Source organism: Micromys minutus, assembly GCF_963924665.1.
Source record: "Micromys minutus genome assembly, chromosome: 29".
Taxonomy (NCBI): domain Eukaryota; kingdom Metazoa; phylum Chordata; class Mammalia; order Rodentia; family Muridae; genus Micromys; species Micromys minutus.
Window position 1 is genome coordinate 18,340,526 of NC_137964.1, and position 19,024 is coordinate 18,359,549.

At 47.3% G+C, this 19,024-nt stretch overlaps 1 protein-coding gene across 2 annotated transcripts in view; it reads left to right on the plus strand.

Annotated features, from left to right (window-relative positions):
- GALNT17 (polypeptide N-acetylgalactosaminyltransferase 17) overlaps positions 1 to 3,658 on the plus strand; it is a 420,712-nt gene extending 417,054 nt beyond the window's left edge. For both annotated transcript variants that reach the window (XM_080940615.1, XM_080940616.1), the window contains 2 exons: positions 293 to 460; positions 1,628 to 3,658. In XM_080940615.1, coding sequence (XP_080796741.1) covers positions 293 to 460; positions 1,628 to 1,756 — 297 coding nt within the window. In that variant the 3' untranslated portion in view covers positions 1,757 to 3,658. The remainder of the gene's footprint in view (positions 1 to 292; positions 461 to 1,627) is intronic.
- The last annotated feature ends 15,366 nt before the right edge of the window (positions 3,659 to 19,024 follow it).

Consider the following 19,024-nt stretch of genomic DNA (forward strand, 5'->3'; position numbering starts at 1 on the left):
GGAAGGAGGGAGGAATGCAGGAAGCGACGGAGGAGTAAGGGAGAGAGAGGAGCTGGAGGGAGGAAAGAAGGACAAGAATAAGAAGGGGAGGAGAGGAGTGTTGTGATGTGGTATATCCATGTCCAGGCTCAGCTAGCTCAGTGTCCTTCTAGAGCAGGCTGTCCTATGCATCTGACACTCAGACACAGACAACTGTGGAACCCACAGAAAGCTGAGGTAGAGCCGGGACCTGAGCCATGGTGCCCTGTGGTCTTACCCTTTCCTCTCTCTCGCCACCCTCTTTCCTTCACAGCTCGCCCGCTATACGAAGGAAGGCTTCCTGCACTTGGGTGCTCTGGGGACCACCACTCTCCTCCCCGATACCCGCTGCCTGGTGGACAACTCCAAGAGTCGGTTGCCACAGCTCCTGGATTGTGACAAGGTCAAGAGTAGCTTGTACAAGCGCTGGAACTTCATCCAGGTGAACTCTCTGAGGACAAGGGCTGGGGGAGGAGCAAGTGCAAATGCTGTCAGATGGCCACAGGGTGGTTGGTGTCCTCAAGAGTCCCCACACAGTGCCACTGGGGAGCCAGGTCTGTTAGCCCTAGGCCAAGATCATGGACCCGATTCTAGGAAGACTAGAAGGATTTCTGGGAAATGTAGTCTGCCTAATTCTTTCTCCAGTGTGAGACCTGCTTAAGATAAGACTTTAGAGTGAATTCCAGAACACTACTAAGTACTCTCAGCCACAACTGAGAAAGTCAGATCTCAAATAACCTTGGAAATGTCTCTGTGTGTAAATACTCCTGTGTATGCAGGGACAGATGGACACACATATGTGGGTCAGGGGCAAACCCTCAGGCACTACCTACCTTGTTATTAGGTTGTGTTTTAATGTTTTATTTTTATTTTCATGTGTGTGTGTGTGTGTGTGTGTGTGTGTGTGTGTGTGTGTGTGGTGCTCATAGAGGCCACAAGGGGGCGTTAGAGTCTCTGGTGCTGAAATTACAAACTGTGGGAGCTGTTCAGTGAGAGGGCTGGGAACTGAACTTAGAACCTCTGGAAAACTGGCGAGTGCTGTTAACAGCTGAGCTGTGTCTCTACCCCCTCCAGCTCCTATCTTGGTAGGTTTGTTTTTCATTTGTTTCTGAGTTTTTCATTTGTTGCCAAGCAGGCTAGGCTGACCAGCCAGAGAACACCAGGGTTCCTCCTGTCTGCACATTACCATCTCCAAATTTTTTTAATATAAGTGCTGGCCATCAATACTCAGGTCTGCCTGCTTGTACTGCAAGCATGTGTGTACATACATACTCGTACATGTACACACACACACACACACACACACACACACATAGCAGTCAGAGGACAACTTGTGGGACTTAGTTCTTCTCTTCCATCATCTGGGTCCCAGCCAGAGCTTGAGCTCAGGTCACCAGGCTTGGCAACCTATATCACCACCCTGACCCCAGGAAACCCCTATTGTGCCCCACTCACCACCACTCAAACTGGGTGGCCCACTTGGGCCCTTCCAATGTGGGAGCTTATAGGTGCAATTTGTTCCCCCAAGAGAAGTCACAAATACAGGAGCTATAGTGAAGTGTCTCTGTCTGCAACTCTCCTTGCTTCTTTCCTTTTTTTCCCCTCCCAGAACGGAGCCATCATGAATAAGGGCACGGGGCGCTGCCTAGAGGTGGAGAACCGGGGCCTGGCTGGCATCGACCTAATTCTTCGGAGCTGTACGGGACAGAGATGGACAATCAAGAATCCCATTAAGTAGATGGACAGAAGGAGGGCACATGGAGCCCAGACCCAGGGCGGGGCCTGGCCATCCTCAGAACCAACCACACGGTGGAGAGACAGCAGGCACCTGGAGGATGCTCTGTGGACCTCTCGGGGCTCTTCCAGGGCAGGCAGCCCTGCATAAAGGTGTTAAGTCCCACGCAGGCATTCTGCCTGTGTACTTTGAAGATCGCCCCTCATTCCAATCTGGGGACCAGGGGCTGCAACTTCTGGGTACTAATGGGTGAGGCTGCTCATCTCTCTCCACCACATCATCTCCCAACCCAGCATCAGCAGCTGGGTCTGGCAGGATTATTCTTTCTCTCTCTCTCTCCCCTCCCCTCCCTCTCTTCCTCTCATCCTTTGCTACAGCTGCTTGTTCAACTTGCCCTGAACCCCTCCAAGACATGGGGGACAATGATGGCTTTAGCCACATCCAAGCTCCTCCCTCTTGGAGAAGGAAGCAGTGACTCCATTTCTCCTGAGAACACTTGGGCCCCGAGGCCTGCTTATATGCCAAGGCAGCAGCCACTCAGATCTCCCCAGCAAGGTGGCTTTGGGACAACAGTTCAGGACTCCTCTGGATTGTTCCCAAGGTCCCTGTCTCAGTCACCTGGAGTCCTAAATATGAACAGCATCAGCGCATGAGCCTGTGTCTGGAGGGATCCAGAAGTCAGCTGAGCATGCTGGATGCTCCCGGCACCTGGCCAGTACAGCTCTGCCTGCCAAGGACAAGGTGCTCTGGTCTTATGGCGCAGCAAGGGTCTTCGTGCAGGACATAAGAACTGAAGATGGGCACAGGGCCCTCTGCGACGCTTTTTGCTCAGCTCATGTCACCCCATGCTTTGCTGGCTGATGGGGGACAGAAGCGACCATTTCCTCTTTTAAGAGTGATTGCTTCTTTCCAATTGCCCTCTGGTTAGGGTGCACTTATAAATCAGAGTTAATATATGGATGTGTCTGCATGCACGGGAAAGCGAGAAGTGTGCCTGCCTGAGTGGTGTGTGTGTGTGGCTGGGTGTGTGTGCGTACGTGTGCTTGAGCGTGTGAGTGTGCTCAAGCAGTAGTCTTGGGCTTGTAGCTTCATTGCTCAGCGGATAGGGACAAGAATGCCTAGAAGAATAGGGGGTGGGAATATCATGAGCCCAGAGGACATGGCTGGGTCTTACGTGCTAGGGTACCCTTTCTCTATGACCTCCCCCAGTCCACTACTGTCCTTGCCCATCTCCTGCCCATAGCCAAACCCTGTAGGTGCCCAGTGTGAGATCCAGTATCTCGACTGGTGGTATCTTTATTGGTGATCATCTCCTCACCCCATCCCCCTCCTTGTGAAATAAATATGTTAGCAATCCCACAATGCAACCTTCAGCCTCACCTGCTCTTTGGGTTTTGTATTGTTCACTTTTGTTGCTGTTCCTTTGCAGTTGGGGTTCAAATCAAGCTCAAGCACTCTACCCCCAAACACCATATACAACAAATAAGCTTCCCATACCCAGCAACAGTAGGAGAATTTCTGAGACACAGTGGAGCATTGTTTTGGGTTTAAAGGCAGTTGACGCTTGTTTTGTTTTGAGACAAAGCCTCAGTCTATAAAGACCAGGGATACAAATACTCTGACAAAAAAAAAAGCAGGCTAGGGGAGGAAGGGGTCTAGCTCACAATTCCAGGTTACTATGGGTCATTTCAGGGAAGTCAAGGCAGGAATTTGAAGGAGCTGGTTACATTTATATCCACAGCCAAAGTCAGAGAGAAATGAATGCATGTGTGCTTGCTTGTGCTCAACTAGTTTCTCCACTTTTATACAGTTCAGAACCTCCTGCCTAGGGAATGGTACTGCCCACAGTGGGATGGGTCTTCCGAAAGCAATTAACTTTTATTAAGACAGTCGTCATAGACCTTCCCACAGTATAACCCAGTATAGACAATTCCTTTTGAGACTCTCTTTCTGGGTGATTCTAGATTGAGTCAAGTTGACAATTAAAGCTAATCATCATTGCTACTGTGCCTGTGTAGATTTTGTCTTAAAGGGTATAAAAAAATAAGCATACAAACAAATTCTCACAGATCAAGGCAAAGCCTACCTACTCCTACATACAACATCTATTCAAGCCTGGACGGAACTTGGTATTTGGCACTAGCTCACCCTCCCCCTTGCTGACCTCAGGTTAAGAAGGCCAAATTGTTCAGAAAGCAGCGAGGCTGGTGCTGAGAACTGGACACCTGGTCTCCCCCTTCTATTACCTTCAGCAATGCCAGCTGTCTGCCGTGCACACAATAGCCCTGGGTGTTCATGGAGAAGGTGAACCTGATGAGATGCCTTGTTATAGTCATGGTGGCCCCATCTCTCTTTTGTAGGAAGAAGCCAGAAAGCACCATCTTAGTTGATGTCCCAACACATAGGCACATACTCTCGTGCACCCGCAAACACACACAGACAGACAGAGACAGGCAGACAGACAGACATGTGGATACAGATATGGATGTAGATTTAGGTATCAGTGGCCATATTCCTCATGTGCCCCTTGAGAATTGGACTATGACAGCTTACTCATGGAAAATGTTTATCATCAGTTGTCACCTTAAGTACTCCGGTCTGAGAACTTCGGGTTCATGGAGCAATGGAGATGGGGAGTTGACAGGCCAGAGAACATGTGAGCTACATGTGGGCTTTTGTATAAAAACTCCTGAGGTTGCAGTCATGTGGGGTACAATGGTATATAACATGGGACTTCAGTACCACAAGGCAGTGGAAAAGGACGAATAAATGGATGGATGGATGGATGGATGGATGGATGGATGGATGGATGGGTGGATGGATGGATGGATAGATGGGTGGATGGATGGATGGGTGGATAGATGGATGGGTGGATAGATATATGGATAGATGGGTGGATAGATGGATGGATAGATGGATGGATCGATGGATGGATGGATGGATGGATGGATGGATGGATGGATAGATGGGTGGGTGGGTGGATGGATGGATGGATGGATGGATGGGTGGATGGATGGGTGGATGGATGGATGGGTGGATGGATGGGTGGATGGATGGGTAGATGGATGGATAGATGGGTGAATGGATAGATGACTTGCTATGTGGTGGTGAGTGTTGGCTTTGGTCTCTTTCAGGGCTAATTCCCTACGTGTATCATTACCTAGACTTTAAATCTGAGCACAGGTCCTTGGTCCCAGGGTTCTGGAGCTGGGCTGGCCACTTCCATAGTACTACATGCCAATAAGTTTCTCCCAAAGCCTGGGGATCCCTAGAGAGACCCACCAAAGCACAGCGTCAACAGCCAGGTCATCCTGTGGTCCTACCTGGTGACATGAGTTGAAAGTGACAGAGAGAAACTGGTAAAGCCAGAGGTGGGGAGGGACAGAAGAAAAGGGCTGAAGTGCTTTGAATGGGAAATGTCTCCAACAGCTCATGTGTTTGTATACTTGGTCCCCAGACAGCAGAAGGTTGTGAACCTTTTGGGTAGTTGAGACCTTCCTGGAGGATATGAGTCACTGGTGGGGGAGGAGACTTTGAAGGCCTTTGTTTTTATCCGGGTACAAGCCCACATTTGCGTCTCATGGCTAGGTGACCTACCTGGTCATGGTAGGGGTGGCACCCCAGAATCAATGCAGGTAAAAGGCAAGACAGAGCTGTAGACCCTCACAGAACATCCTTGTCTGGACTGCTGGCTGAACACAGAACAGGATAGACACACACTGGGAGGAGTCCTTCCGGCCCCTGCCTACCCTATAGAAACACATCTCTTCCCAGTGAAAAACACTACACCAAAATGCCCCCTAGGCACTTGGAGCACCCTTGTGGGGCTGTGCAGATGGACCTCCCAGATGTTCTGTGTTGGCTCTGCAGCTCTGTCTTCCTCATATTGACCCCCAAACATTCCTGTCTATGACCCTCTCTCGGTCTTTTGCCCATTCGATCCTTTAATCTCACAAATAGTATTTATGAGAGTTGCCCAAGATAACAAAGCCTGAGTCTTTGAGGCTAAGTGTTGTGTTTTGTGATGACCGCGCTTAACTCTGGGGCCTAGAAAAGTAACGACAAGAAGGTGGGCATGGTGGCGCATGTCTGTGATCCCAACCTTCAGGGGGCTGAGGCAGGAGGTAAGCCGTAAGTTTGAGGCCAGTTATTTCGTTAGCACCAGGCCAGCTGTAAATGTCTAGTGAGATCCAGTCTCAAAAGCCACAAAGGAGAAAGAGTGAAAGGAAGAAAAGGAGGGAGGAAAGGAGGGAGGGAGGGAAAAGTGATAAGTAAGAGAAGGTAAGGGGGGGTAGAGAGGGGAAGGGAAGGAGGAGAAAAACAGGAAAAAAAGAAAAGATGGGGATGGGGGAGGGGGAGCCGTAGACAAGGCAGAGGTAGCAGTGTGGAAACTTGAGGTCTTGCCGCCTCTACTGTGGTTTCTAAACCCATCGTGTTCACCTAATGCATTTCCCACTAGAACTGAAAAACACTCCCATTTTTACAAAGTGAGTCTCACAAGGCCAGGCCACTCTGCTAGGACCATGAAGGCATACGCTGTCCCCAGTTTATAGACCGAGCTTCTTCCCTGCACCTTTCTAGACCACTTCTACGGGACAGACCAATGACAGCTGGAGGGGTGGAGCCCTTGGAGCCTGCTGAGGTGACCAGGTGGTTCCTGAAGCCAGCTCATGGCCAGCCTCCTGTTCCGATCCATCGGAGCCGCAGATCTCGTCCTCCTGGCTCTTCTCCTTCAAGTCTGGCTGCAGAAATCTGCTGTTTTCATCCATCACATAGCCCTTCTAAATCTAAGTGAGGGGCCGACAGGAGATTTTTCATTCTCTAACACCATTTCAGTGCCAGTTGACAAGTGTATTCAATCACTTCTCCTGTGGGGTGCTTTGCACAATTCCTTTTAGAGATTACAGCCAGGCGGTGGGGGCACACACCTTTAACCCCAGCACTTGGGAGGCCACGCAGGTGGATCTCTGCATTCTAGGACAGCCTGCTCTACAGAGTAAGTTCCAGGACCGCCAGGGCTACACGGCGAAATCCTGTCTTGAAGAAAAAGGAATTAAAGACATGTACAACACACACACACACACACACACACACACACACACACACACACACAGAGGGGGGAGGGGGAGGGGGAGAGGGAGAGAGTGGGGAGGAGAAATGTAATTTAACAGAATGTTCAAGGGGCTGGAGCGATTGCTCAGTGGTTAAGAGTACTTCCTGCTCTTACACATGATCCAGTTTCAGTTCCCAATACCCACACTGCAGCTTACAACCACTGGTCGGGGGATCTTTAGTCATCTTCAACCTCTGTGGATGCCACATGCATCTACCTTAGTCTCCGGAGTGACAGGTTTAAAAAGGCATGCATCATTATGCCCAGGTCTTCCTGGATTTTTATTTGAAAAACTTAGGGTGTAAAGGGGTGGCTCAGTGGTTAAGGGAGCTTGCTGCTCCAGCACAGGACCTGAGTTCAGTCCCCAGCACCCACACACCAATGCATACATACACCACCACCTGTGCACATACGTATACACACACACAATTATACACACTCAAAAGTGAAGACAGGAAGGAGAGCAGGTGGTAAAGATAAAAAAATCACACTGAAAGGTATTGAGGATTTGCCAGTTATGATAAACAGATTTCATGATCTCTGCCTTTTCTGAACTCATATTTGAGGGGCTGGAGAGATGGTTTGATGGTTAAGAGCACACTGCTACTCTTCTAGGATACATGACTTCAGTTCCCAGCACCCACACCAATCACCAATCAGCTTACAAATACCAGCTCCATGGGGTCTGATGCCCTCTTCTGGCAGATGGGGGCACTGCACTCACATGACCCTAACCCCTGACATACATATATGTAATTTAAAATAAGTACTCTAAAAACTGAAATCCTTAGAACTCATATCTGAGAGATAAAAGATATAATTTCTTAACATCCCTGTTCCTGGGTAGGCATGGGTCAGAAGGGGAGGGGCGGGTCTAAGCATAGAACATGGGCAGATTCTCTTCCTTTTTTCCTTCAAAGAGCCAATAGATGGATCTTGTATATACCGCTTCCAGCCTGACTTCTCTGCTGACGGTGGCTCCCAACACCAACTGCTAAAGCAACAAGTCCCAAGGGGTAGAATGAGAAGTCAGAGAGGGATTTTGCATGCTGTAGATGTTTCCAGAACTCAGGAGGGCTGCTATTCCAGACTCATATTACCACTATCCTTAATAAATTATCAAGGGTTCCTATTGTCACAGGATCAAAATATCATCTAAACTACCTGCCCTGTATTAGTTTCTCTCCTTGATGCTGTGATAAAATACCTGATAAAAGCAACTTAAGGGGGTAAGGATGTAAGGGCTTGTTCTGGCTCACGGTTTGAGGGGATCTAGTCTATCATGGAGAGAAAGCATGGCGGGAGGAGCGGGAGGCGGCTGCTCACACTGTGTCCACAGTCGGGAAGCAGAGAGAGACAGACGCTGGTGTTCAGTTTGCTCCCTCCTTTTTATTCAGTCCAGGACCCTGGACCACTGAATGGTACCACTCGGGATTGTTTCTGTGGTGATTGTTGACCCTGTCAAACTGATACGATTAACTATGATGTGTGACCGTTCACCTGACCAGTACCAACCCAATACATTCTGGAGACAGTTTATCTTAGGGCAGAAAACATTTCCTGACAGGGAGTTGGCAAAGCCCAGAAGAACTTAGGCAATGTTTCTTACTGCCCAGCCCTCCGAGGTACTAAGGCATCTGCTACACAGCAGGCTTGATACTATCACGGTGTGATCTGCCTGGAATCTCAGCACTAGAAAGATTGAATAAGGAAGATTAAAAATGGAAGTCCAGCCTGGGCTACATAGTGAACTCCAGGGCAGCCTGAGCTATATACTAAGCACATTATACATAAACAAACCTGTGTCTGTGCGTGTGCATGCGTGTTATGGTTCAACATGAAATGTCTCCCACAAGCTAATGCATTTATTTGAACATGTGATCTCCAGCTGATGATCCCTGGATGGCGGCTACTGTTTGGGGAAGGTTGTAGAGAGTTTCCAGCATGGTGCACAGGCGCGCGCGCACACACACACACACACACACACACACACACACACACACACACACACACATACATAGTAGATGGAGGCATTGGGGTGAGCCTTAAGGTTTGTAGCCCAGTCCCATTCTGGTTTCAGCTTTTGTTTTACCACAAGAAGCATCACCAACATCTACTCCTGTCATTATGAATTCCGCCGTGCCCTCCCTGAACTGATGCTGTGAGCTGAAATAAAACCTTGTCCCTTGAGAAGCTCCTGTCTGGTATTTTGTCACAAGCAGGAGAAAAGCTTGTGAGAAAGGAACACATTGGTGATCAATGTGCCTTGTTTGAGCTGGCACCTATACTTGGAAGGGAGAACCGACCACTGTTGATGGCAAACATCTCCGTGTACCCAGTTTGCTTACCACCACCAAGCCCGCCCTTTGGAGAAACAATTAACTGTCCTGGGTAGGAAATAATAAGAGTGCTGTTGTTGTTGTTTGTGTTGTTTGTAGGACTAAATAGATACCGCTGAAAAGATCTTAGCTGGAGTTTCTTTTTTAAAACAAATTCTGATTTTTCTTAGACTCAGTTTCCCAACAGAGAAAGGCCTGACAGGGGGACTGGAAAGAGAGTTTATCAGTGAAAAGTGCGTTGAAGAGGACATGAGTTTGGTTCCCAGCACCCTCACTGGGCAGCTCACCACCGCCTGTTTTTCCAGCTGCAAAGGATCCAACGCCCTCTTCTGGCCTCCAAGCATACTGCATAGATGTGAACATACCTAACAACCCCTACCCAATACACACAACTAAAGTATGCAATTCTTTTCAGGCCTTGAGAGAACAATTCTCAACCTCGAATTGGGGTAAGGGGGAACACCAGTTAGCAAAAACAATCCTGTACAATAAAAGAACTTCTGGAGGTATCACCATCCCTGATCTCAAGTCGTGCTACAGAGCAATAGTAATTTAAAAACTATATGATGTTGTTATAAAAATGGGCAGGTTGATCAATGGAACTGAATCGAAGACCCGGAAATAAACTGTCACACCTACATACACTTGATTTTTGACAAAGAAGCTAAAACCATCCAATGGAGAAAAAAAAAAAAAAAAGAAAGCACCTTTAACAGACGGTGCTGGTGTAACTGGCAGCCCGCATGTAGAAGAATGCCAATGACCATATGCATTACCCTGCACAAAGCTCAAGTCTAAGTAGATCAACATGAAACCAGACAAACTAAACCTAACAGAACAGAAGGTGGGGAACAGCCTTTTATGCATTGAATGCAGGAGTCAACTTCCTGAACAGAGCACTGATGGCTCACACACTAAGATCAACAATTGATAAATGGGACCTCATGAAATTGAAAAGCTTCTGGACAAAACAGCAATCTACAGATTGGCAAGAGATCTTCGCCAACCCTACATCCTACAGAGGGCTAATACCCAAGATATATACAGAGCTCAAGAAGTTAGACACCACCAAACCAAATATCCCAATTAAAAAAATGGGTACAGAGCTAAGCAGGGAATTCTCAACAGAGGAGTCTTGAATAGATGAGAAGCACTTCAAGAAATGTTCAATGTCCTTAGTCACCAGAGAAATGCAAATCAAGGGGCTAGAGAGATGGCTCAGTGGTTAAGAGCACTGACTGCTCTTCTAGAGGTCCTGAGTTCAATTCCCAGCAACCACATGGTGGCTCACAACCATCTGTAATAAGATCTGATGCCCTCTTCTGGTGTGTCTGAAAACAGCTACAGTGTGCTCAGATAAGTAAAATAAATAAATCTTTTTTAAAAATGCAAATCAAAATGACTCCGAGATCCCATCTTACCCCAGTCAGAGTGGCTAAGATAAAAATCTTAGGTAACAGCACATATTGGTGAGGATGTGGAGCAAGGGGGAACACTCCTCCATTGCCAGTGGGGGTGCAAGCTTGTATGATCACTTTGGAAAACAATCTGGTGGTTTCTCAGAAAACTGGGAATAGTTCTACCTCAAGACTCAATTATACCACTCTTGGGTATATAGCCAAAAGATGCCCAGTATACCACAGGGACACTTGCTCAACCATGTTCATAGCAGCTCTATTCATAATACAGAAACTGGAAACAACCTAGACGTCCTTTAGTTGAAGAATGGATAAAGAAAATGTGCTACATCTATACAACGGAATACTATGCAGTTATTAAAAACAAAGACATCATCAAATATACAGGCAAATGGATGGAACTTGAGAGTCTCATCCTGAGTAAGGTAACCCAGACCCAGAAGGACATGCACAGTATGTACTCACTTACAATTGGACATCAGCCATAAAGTGCAGGATAACCATGCTACCATCCAAAGCAGCTGGTAATAAGGACGTCTCAAGGGAAGATATCTGACTGTCACACAGAAGAGGAAACAAAACAGTCACCAGAGTTGGATGGAGAATGGGAACAGGGTAGGAGATGGGGTGAGGAGGGGAATGGAGATGTTGATCAGATTTGGGGATAGAGGTAGGGCTAAGAGAGGCCTGAGTGTGGGAAAGGAAATCAGAGGGGAGCACTATGGGGATGACCCTAGCTGAGATTCCTACCACCAGGGAGTATAGAGACTGAAGTGGCCACCTCCTATAGCCAGGCAGTACGTCCAGTGGAAGGAAGACATCGACCCACCCACAGAACCTTCAACACAAAATAGCGTCCTACGAGATGTCCAGGGATAAAGATGAAGCAGAGATTGAGGGGACAGCCAACCAGTGACTGCCCCAAACTGAGACCCATCCCATGTGAGAGAGCCAGCCACTGACTATCAGTGAGGTTCTGCTATGCTGGCAGACAGGAGCCTGAGATAACTGTCTTCTGAGAGGCTTCGGCCAGCAGTGGATGGAAACAGACGCAGACACTCATAGCCAAACTTCAGACGGAGCTCAGGGGGTCTTGTAGAAGAGTAGAGGATAGAACTGAGCAAGGCAGAGGCATCAAGGACACCACAAGAAGATCTACAGAGTCAACTAACCTGGGTCTATAGGGGAATCACAGAGCCTGAACACTCAACCGAATAGCGCACAGAGGCGGGACCTAAACACCCCCGCCCCGATTTGTAGCAGATGTGCAGCTTGGTCTTCATGTGGGTCCCCTAACAACTGGAGTGGGGGATGTCTCTGACTCTGCTGCCTGCCTTTGGATCACCTTCGCTACCTGGATGGCCCGGTTGGGCCTCACTGGGAATGGAGGTGCTAAGTCCGGCGGGGACCAGATAACCAAGGGGGTGTAAAGGGAGGGGTAACCGGGATTAGAAATTTGTAAGGGAAGGAGGAGAGGAGTTTGCAATTGGGATATAATGTGAATAAAAATAAATTATGGAAAAAAGAAAAAAGACTTAGTAGAAACTGACTAAATTTTAGTCAAGGAGAAATACATATTTATACCCAAATACATAGAATAAATACTTTTTTTTTGTTTTGAAAACAAATCTCTCCCTAAAACAGGATGGATTTAGCAGAAAAAACGTAAGTAATTATCTTGTTAAAACATACAGTCTGGTAAGGTATCTGAGGAGGTTAAAAGTACTATCCAATAAGCCTGATGATCTTAATCTGAGTCCCAGAACCCACATGGTGGAAGAGAGACAACCTGAACCTTGTCCTCTGACTCCACATGTGCTCTGTGTCACAAGTGTCACCCTCCACACACAAAACACATCAATAAAAACAAAAAAATAAAAAAAAACAAAAGTCCCCCTTTGAGATATGTTCATACATGTGTTTATGTGACTATATAAAGTCTGGGGAGCACAAATGAGATAGGACACGCTAGCTGTCTCCCTAAGGCTGCCTTAGTTCACTTAATGTGATTATTCTCCATTGTATGGGTGGGTTCTGAATGAATGAATGAATGAATGAATGAATGAATGACTCAACAATCTTCAGGACTGAACGTTACTTATAAGACAGCTTCTGCTCCTTGGTCTATGACAGCTATCAAGTAAAAATACATTTACAGGGGAAAACAAGCACATCCACAATGCTAACAGGATTCAGGTCAGTAGTGTTAATCTTACCTGCTGGCATCATGGCTCTCTGAAAGCAGTTGCTGCTTGTGTCATGAATGTGGTAGCAACCAAGAGCACCAGAGTTTCTTCTCTGCCTCGTGAAAATGGCTCTCCCCCGGCTCTCCCACAATGCTCTAAGCATATATTTATCAAGTGCCTACTATCTGTCTAGCACATGCTGAAGGATGGTGCATAGACAGAGATGTTGCTTAGAGAACCAGGATACATTTTTGTATTGTTCCATTAAACAATCGTGCCAAGGTGCAAACCCCCAGGGGTATAGGTACAAATACACGCAGACCAACAGTGTCACCAGGAGAAATTAGCCTGTCACATCTTTGGGTAAATGTGATCATGAGGTCCTGAGAAGAGGGAGTGAACCAGACAGACTCTGATCTCTGGGAATTTCTACCGGACAGTGTTCCTTTTAAATAAACACAGCTATACTGCAACCTCTACTCTCGGGCTGGAGAGATGGCTCAGTTAGTGTACTTGTCTTTTGTCAACTGGACGCAGGCTAGACTCTTCTGGGAAGAGAGAACCTCAATTTGTGGGAGAGCCTAGCACACTTTGAGCTTGCCATTCCTGGGCAAAGAGCTGGAGTACTGGCTGCTCCGCCAAGGACTCGGGTTCAGGCCCCATCATCCACACAATGACCCACAGCCACCTGTAACTCTAGTTCCAGGGGATTCTCACGCCCTCCTCTGGCCTCTGTGGGCACCAGACACTGAAGTGTTGCACAGGCAAACGTAGTCATAGCACTCCCTCAGGTAAAGTAAATAAAAGTTCAAGACTTTAAAAGAAATGCTTAGAGAATGAAGGGCAAGCAGGCTGAGCAAGCCATGGAGAGCAAGCCAGGATGCATGCTGTTTCTGTTCCTGCCTTGAGTTCCTGCCTCAGTTTCCCTAGATTATGGTCTGTGAGCTCTAAGTCAATTAAACCTTTTTCTTCCCAAGTTGCTTTTGGTCATTTTTTTTTTTTTTTTTTATCACAGCAACAGAGAAGCAAGCTAGAAATGTTGGTAAGGCTCCTGAGGGCCTGAATTTGATCCCTAAAAGATAAGATAAGAAGCAGGGTATGGTGGTGTGAGTTTGTAATCCCAGTGCTGGGGAGGTAGGGACAGGAGGATCCTTGGGGATCCTTGCGGGTCACCAGCCAGGAGGCCCAGAAACATTGCCAAGAGTTCCAAGTTGACTGAATGGCACATTCATGTCACTGCCACCGTGAAAGTCATTGCATGAGCTTTTATATGTCCCGCGCAACCGTCTCGCCTGCAAGAACGACGCGGCACACGAAATAGAATCCTTCTGCGGTAAACTTTATTGCTCTCGAAAACCAGTACTTGCTTCACGTGACGAAAAGACGAAGAAAACGGAGAAAACCAAGAAATCCAAGCAGACGAACAGGACGAACAAGACGGACGAGCCCACGAACCAGACCACGAACGGGAACACCGGGAGAGGGACCAACGAGAGGGGAAGAGGCGGAACTATCTAGCCCGTCCCCTTATAAAGGGATCAGTCCTTGCCTTGGACGCGGAGCCCCCTGATTGGTTGAAACTCATCAGGCCCTATGACGCCACGGAAGAGGCGGAGCTCAAGAAGTGGAAAGTTACCCAGCACGTGCGCACATGGCTTGTTTACTGCTAACTCCAGCCGGATGTCAGCGCCATCTTGTAATGGAGAATGTGTGGGAATGTGTGGGTGGCGCCCCACATCTCCCCCTATCTTTTATTCTTTGAGCAAAGTAGGACACCCATATTAGGAGGGCGGAGATAGAGGTCAAATCCTCATTAAGGTGTATAAAAACCATGTACAGGAGTAACCGCTAGGCTTTTTGTAGCCCGTAGTACTTGACCTGTCACTCTACCGTTTTTCTGAGGGAGGGACACTGGGGCAGGCAACCCTCACACAAAATGACATACCTCCCTGAGATGACCCCACGACAAGAGGCTCTCAGTGTGATGCTTAGCTCGGCATCCCTCATGGGCTGCTCAAACCAGACACTCTAATCCTGTGCAATGAACCGAAGTTCTAGGAGTGCAAGAGCTGTCTGGCCGGCGACCTACTGCTTAAGCATAGACAACCAGATATCGGCTGATGCTGCATGTTCTAGAGCGACAGGCGCTTGGGCAGTAACCACCTCGTCTCTCTTTTTGTTTGGGCCTTGAGCTTACAAACCAGCCAGAGAAGCAACGCAAGTCCGCAGCAAAGGATTGCTCCCAAGAGTCCCACCCCCACCCAAGTTAATATCGGGGGTGAAAAGGTTAGGGAAGACTGTAGCATCAAGTTCCGCTGGAATTGGTTTCAGGAATGCCGACAGAATCGCCCATCTCGTCCCTCCTCTGACTCTCTGGTTCCACAGCATCAGGAGCAGGGCTGTCATCAGGAGTCTCTGCCATTTTTCGCGTGAGCCTCTCGGGAACCCAGAAAGGATTATTTTCATCCTGAGGAAAAACACAAACAGCTCCCCTGGATCTTATCAACACAAGATCCGGTCCTTTCCATTTATTAGTTATGACATCTTTCCATTTTACCATCTCTCTTGGTTTGTCCATGGGTAGGCAATGCCTTTCAGCTGCCGTATGGCCATGGTCATCAAGATTTAAAAAATTTAAGGTGAATAGCGCCATGGATACTGCGGTCCTAGGCACAGGGGGTAGAGCCTGCATAATGCCCCCTTTTTGTTTTATTAGATATGATTTAAGGGTGCGGTGAGCACGTTCTACAATACCTTGTCCTTGTGGATTATACGGCAAACCTGTAAGATGAGTCACAGCCATCTGGCTACAAAATTGTTGAAATTTTTGTGAGGTAAAAGCCGGCCCATTATCTGTCTTTAAGAACTTTGGCTTACCCCAGGCACTCCAAGCCTCCAAGCAATGTTGGATGGCATGTGAGGCCTTCTCTCCAGATAAGGGAGTGGCTGCAATTATTCCCGAACAGGTATTAATGGATACATGTACATATTGCAGCTTACCAAAAGAGGACACATGGGTAACATCCATTTGCCATATTTGAAGAGGCTGGATGCCCCGAGGATTAACCTCCGAGTGGGGCGCAGGCAGAAACTGACTGCAATTTTGGCAATTGACAACAATATCGTGAGCCTGTTTTCTGGAAATGGAAAAGCGGTGCCACAAAGTTTCAGAAGTTACATGAAAGTTTTTGTGAAAACTTTTAGCAGCCTCTAGAGGCAAAGACATGGCTATAGAAATTATTTTTGTAGCCCTGTCTGCCAAATCATTGCCTTGAGCCATAGGTCCTGGCAATCCAGAATGAGCTCTAATGTGAGTAATATAAAAGGGTGATCTTCTGGCTAGAAGGCAGTTTTGAATTTGCGCAAAAATTGAGGCAACTCTGCTAGACGGTTTAATAATGCCAGCCGCCTCAAGCAAATTGACAGCATTAACAACATAAGATGAATCAGACACTATATTTATAGGCTCTGAGAAACGTTGTAAAACCTCAAGAACCACTAGACATTCTACCACCTGTGGAGAGGTTTCTGTATACTGCCTCGAATAGACCTGCCCCTTAACCACAAAAGCCCCCAGCCCGGTCTTGGAACCGTCAGTATAAATAACTAACCCTTCTTTTAGGGGACTACAGGACGTTACTTTGGGAAAAACTACAGGTTGAGTTAAAGCAAACTGTAAAATTGGATGTTTTGGGTAATGATTATCTATTTCTCCCGAAAAGGAAGTGACTAAGATAGCCCAATCATTCGAAGTGGCAGCAAGAGTGGAAACCTGCATAGCATTATAGGGAACTATTAACAGCTGTGGTTCAGTGCCAAAATGCGTGATGGCAGATTTTAGCCCCCTCAGCGCCAATTGTGCCACAGCATCTGGATACCAGTCAATTATTTTAGCTGGCGAGGCATTAGGATGTACCCACAATAATGGTCCTTGTTGCCAAAGCATAGCAGTAGGGAGCCTGTTCGTTTTAAAAACACATAATGAAAAAGGTTTATCATAATCTATGCGAACCAATTGTGCATCCTGTATAGCTTCTTCTACCAACTGTAACGCTCTTTCTGCTTGCGGGGTCAAACTTCTAGGTGAGGAGACATGAGGATCTCCTTCTAGAGTATCAAATAAGGGTTTAAGTTCAGCAGAAGGAATCTTAAGAAAAGGTCTAAGCCAATTGATGTCTCCCAGTAATTTTTGAAAATCATTAAGAGTATGGAGGTGATCTCTTCTTATCTCGAGCTTTTGAGGGACAATCTTATCAGGGAATACCACAGACCCTAGGAATTGACTAGTATCAGAAATTTGGATCTTTTCTGTGGCAATATGTAGGCCCATTTTCTCTAAAGCTTGCTGCAGTAGGGGAAAAGCCTCTGTTAAGATTGACAAGTCTTTATCACATAATAAGACGTCATCTGTATAATGTACCAGAATTAATGATGGAAAATGCCTTTTAACAGGAATAAGGGCTTGGTGAACATATAACTGACATATAGTCGGGCTATTAGCCATGCCCTGAGGCAGGACCTTCCATTGGAACCTCTTGTCAGGTTCCGCATGATTAATAGAAGGAAGGGTAAAGGCGAACCTGGGCCTATCTTGAGAATGTAAAGGTATGGAAAAGAAACAATCTTTAATATCTATTATCATTAAAGGCCAATGTTTTGGGAGCGCCGTGAGAACCGGTAGGCCACGTTGTATAGGGCCAAGCAAATGCATTTGTTTATTAATGGCTCTCAAGTCATGCAACAATCGCCATTTTCCTGATTTCTTTTTAATCACAAAAATGGGGATATTCCAAGGGGAAGTAGAGGGTTCTACATGACCCAATTGTAGTTGTTCTCTAACTAATTGGGTAACAGCTTCTAACTTTTCGGAGGTAAGGGGCCATTGAGGAACCCATACCGGATCCTCCGTTTTCCAAGGTATGGGCCGTGCTGCCTCAATGGCGCTTAGGAAAAACCCAGACCCTGCCTTTCTTTGTTAGGGTTAGGCGAGACAGGCTCTAGGGGTCCCTGTTCATAGCGTCCCAAGCCTTTTCCCTGTTTGTATCCCATCTTATCCATAATATCATAAGCCTGTGCAGAATATTTATTGGACAGAACTAGCCCCATTTGTTGCATTATATCTCTCCCCCATAAGTTAAGCGGAAGAGGGAGTACATAGGGGACAAATTGCCCACATTGGCCTTCAGGGGTTTTCCAGGTAAGTGAGGCTGCACTAATGGTGGGGCAGGACTTATAACCCAATCCTTGTAAGGAGTGTGATGACTCTACAACAGGCCAATTTTTGGGCCACCAATGAGTGGATATAATACTCTTATCAGCCCCTGTATCAAGGATGCCCTCAAATCTCTTCTCATTAACCCACAAGTTAAGCCTTGGCCTGGTATTCAAAGATACTGCTAAATAAGCTAAGTCGGTCCCAGAGGAACCCATCTGTTTTTCTGCCTTTTCCTTAGTCTTTTTATTAGAGCTATCAGGGAGGAGTAATAACTGTGCAATCCTGTCACCCTGAGTTACAGAGAATATGCCCGTTGGGCTGGAGCACAGTACCTGTATTTCAGAGGAGTGGTCATTATCTACTATGCCTGGGTGGACTATCAGTCCCTGCGCTGTAAGGGATCCTCGTCCGAGGATCAGCCCTAGGGTTCCTGGAGGCAAAGTGACCTCTCCTACAGGGATGGGCTGAACGCCCATCTGAGGCATTAATACCAGTGAGGAGGAGGCACGCAGGTCCATTCTTGTTGGCCTGTCTGTGTGCTCACCTTGCTCTCCCCTAGGGGTTTGGAAAATTTGCTCCCATATCTTTGAGGGCCCTGGGAACAGGGGCCCAGTGACCCGTTTTTTGGCATCTCATTGGTCTGGGCAGTCTGACTCTCTAGCGGGGGAAGGAGCCGGCCTTTGAGGTCCCTAACAGAGCGGCAATGTTCAGCTTTATGGTACCCCTTGCCACATCTTGTGCAAAGGGGCGGAGGGTCCCTAGCGACCATCCGACAATCTTTTTTTAAGTGTCCAGATCTTCCACATCTAAAACAGACCCGTCTATCAGGGGCTTGTGGAGGGCCCCTCTGGGAATGCAAAATGGCTTCCGCGAGACCTGCATTAGTAAGTGGCCCTCCCAGTTCTCTACAGACTCGAAGCCAGTCTTGAAGACCTTTGCCCTTTCTAGGGGCGATAGCGGCTCGGCATTCTTGGGTGGCCTGCTCAAAAATAAGCTGTTC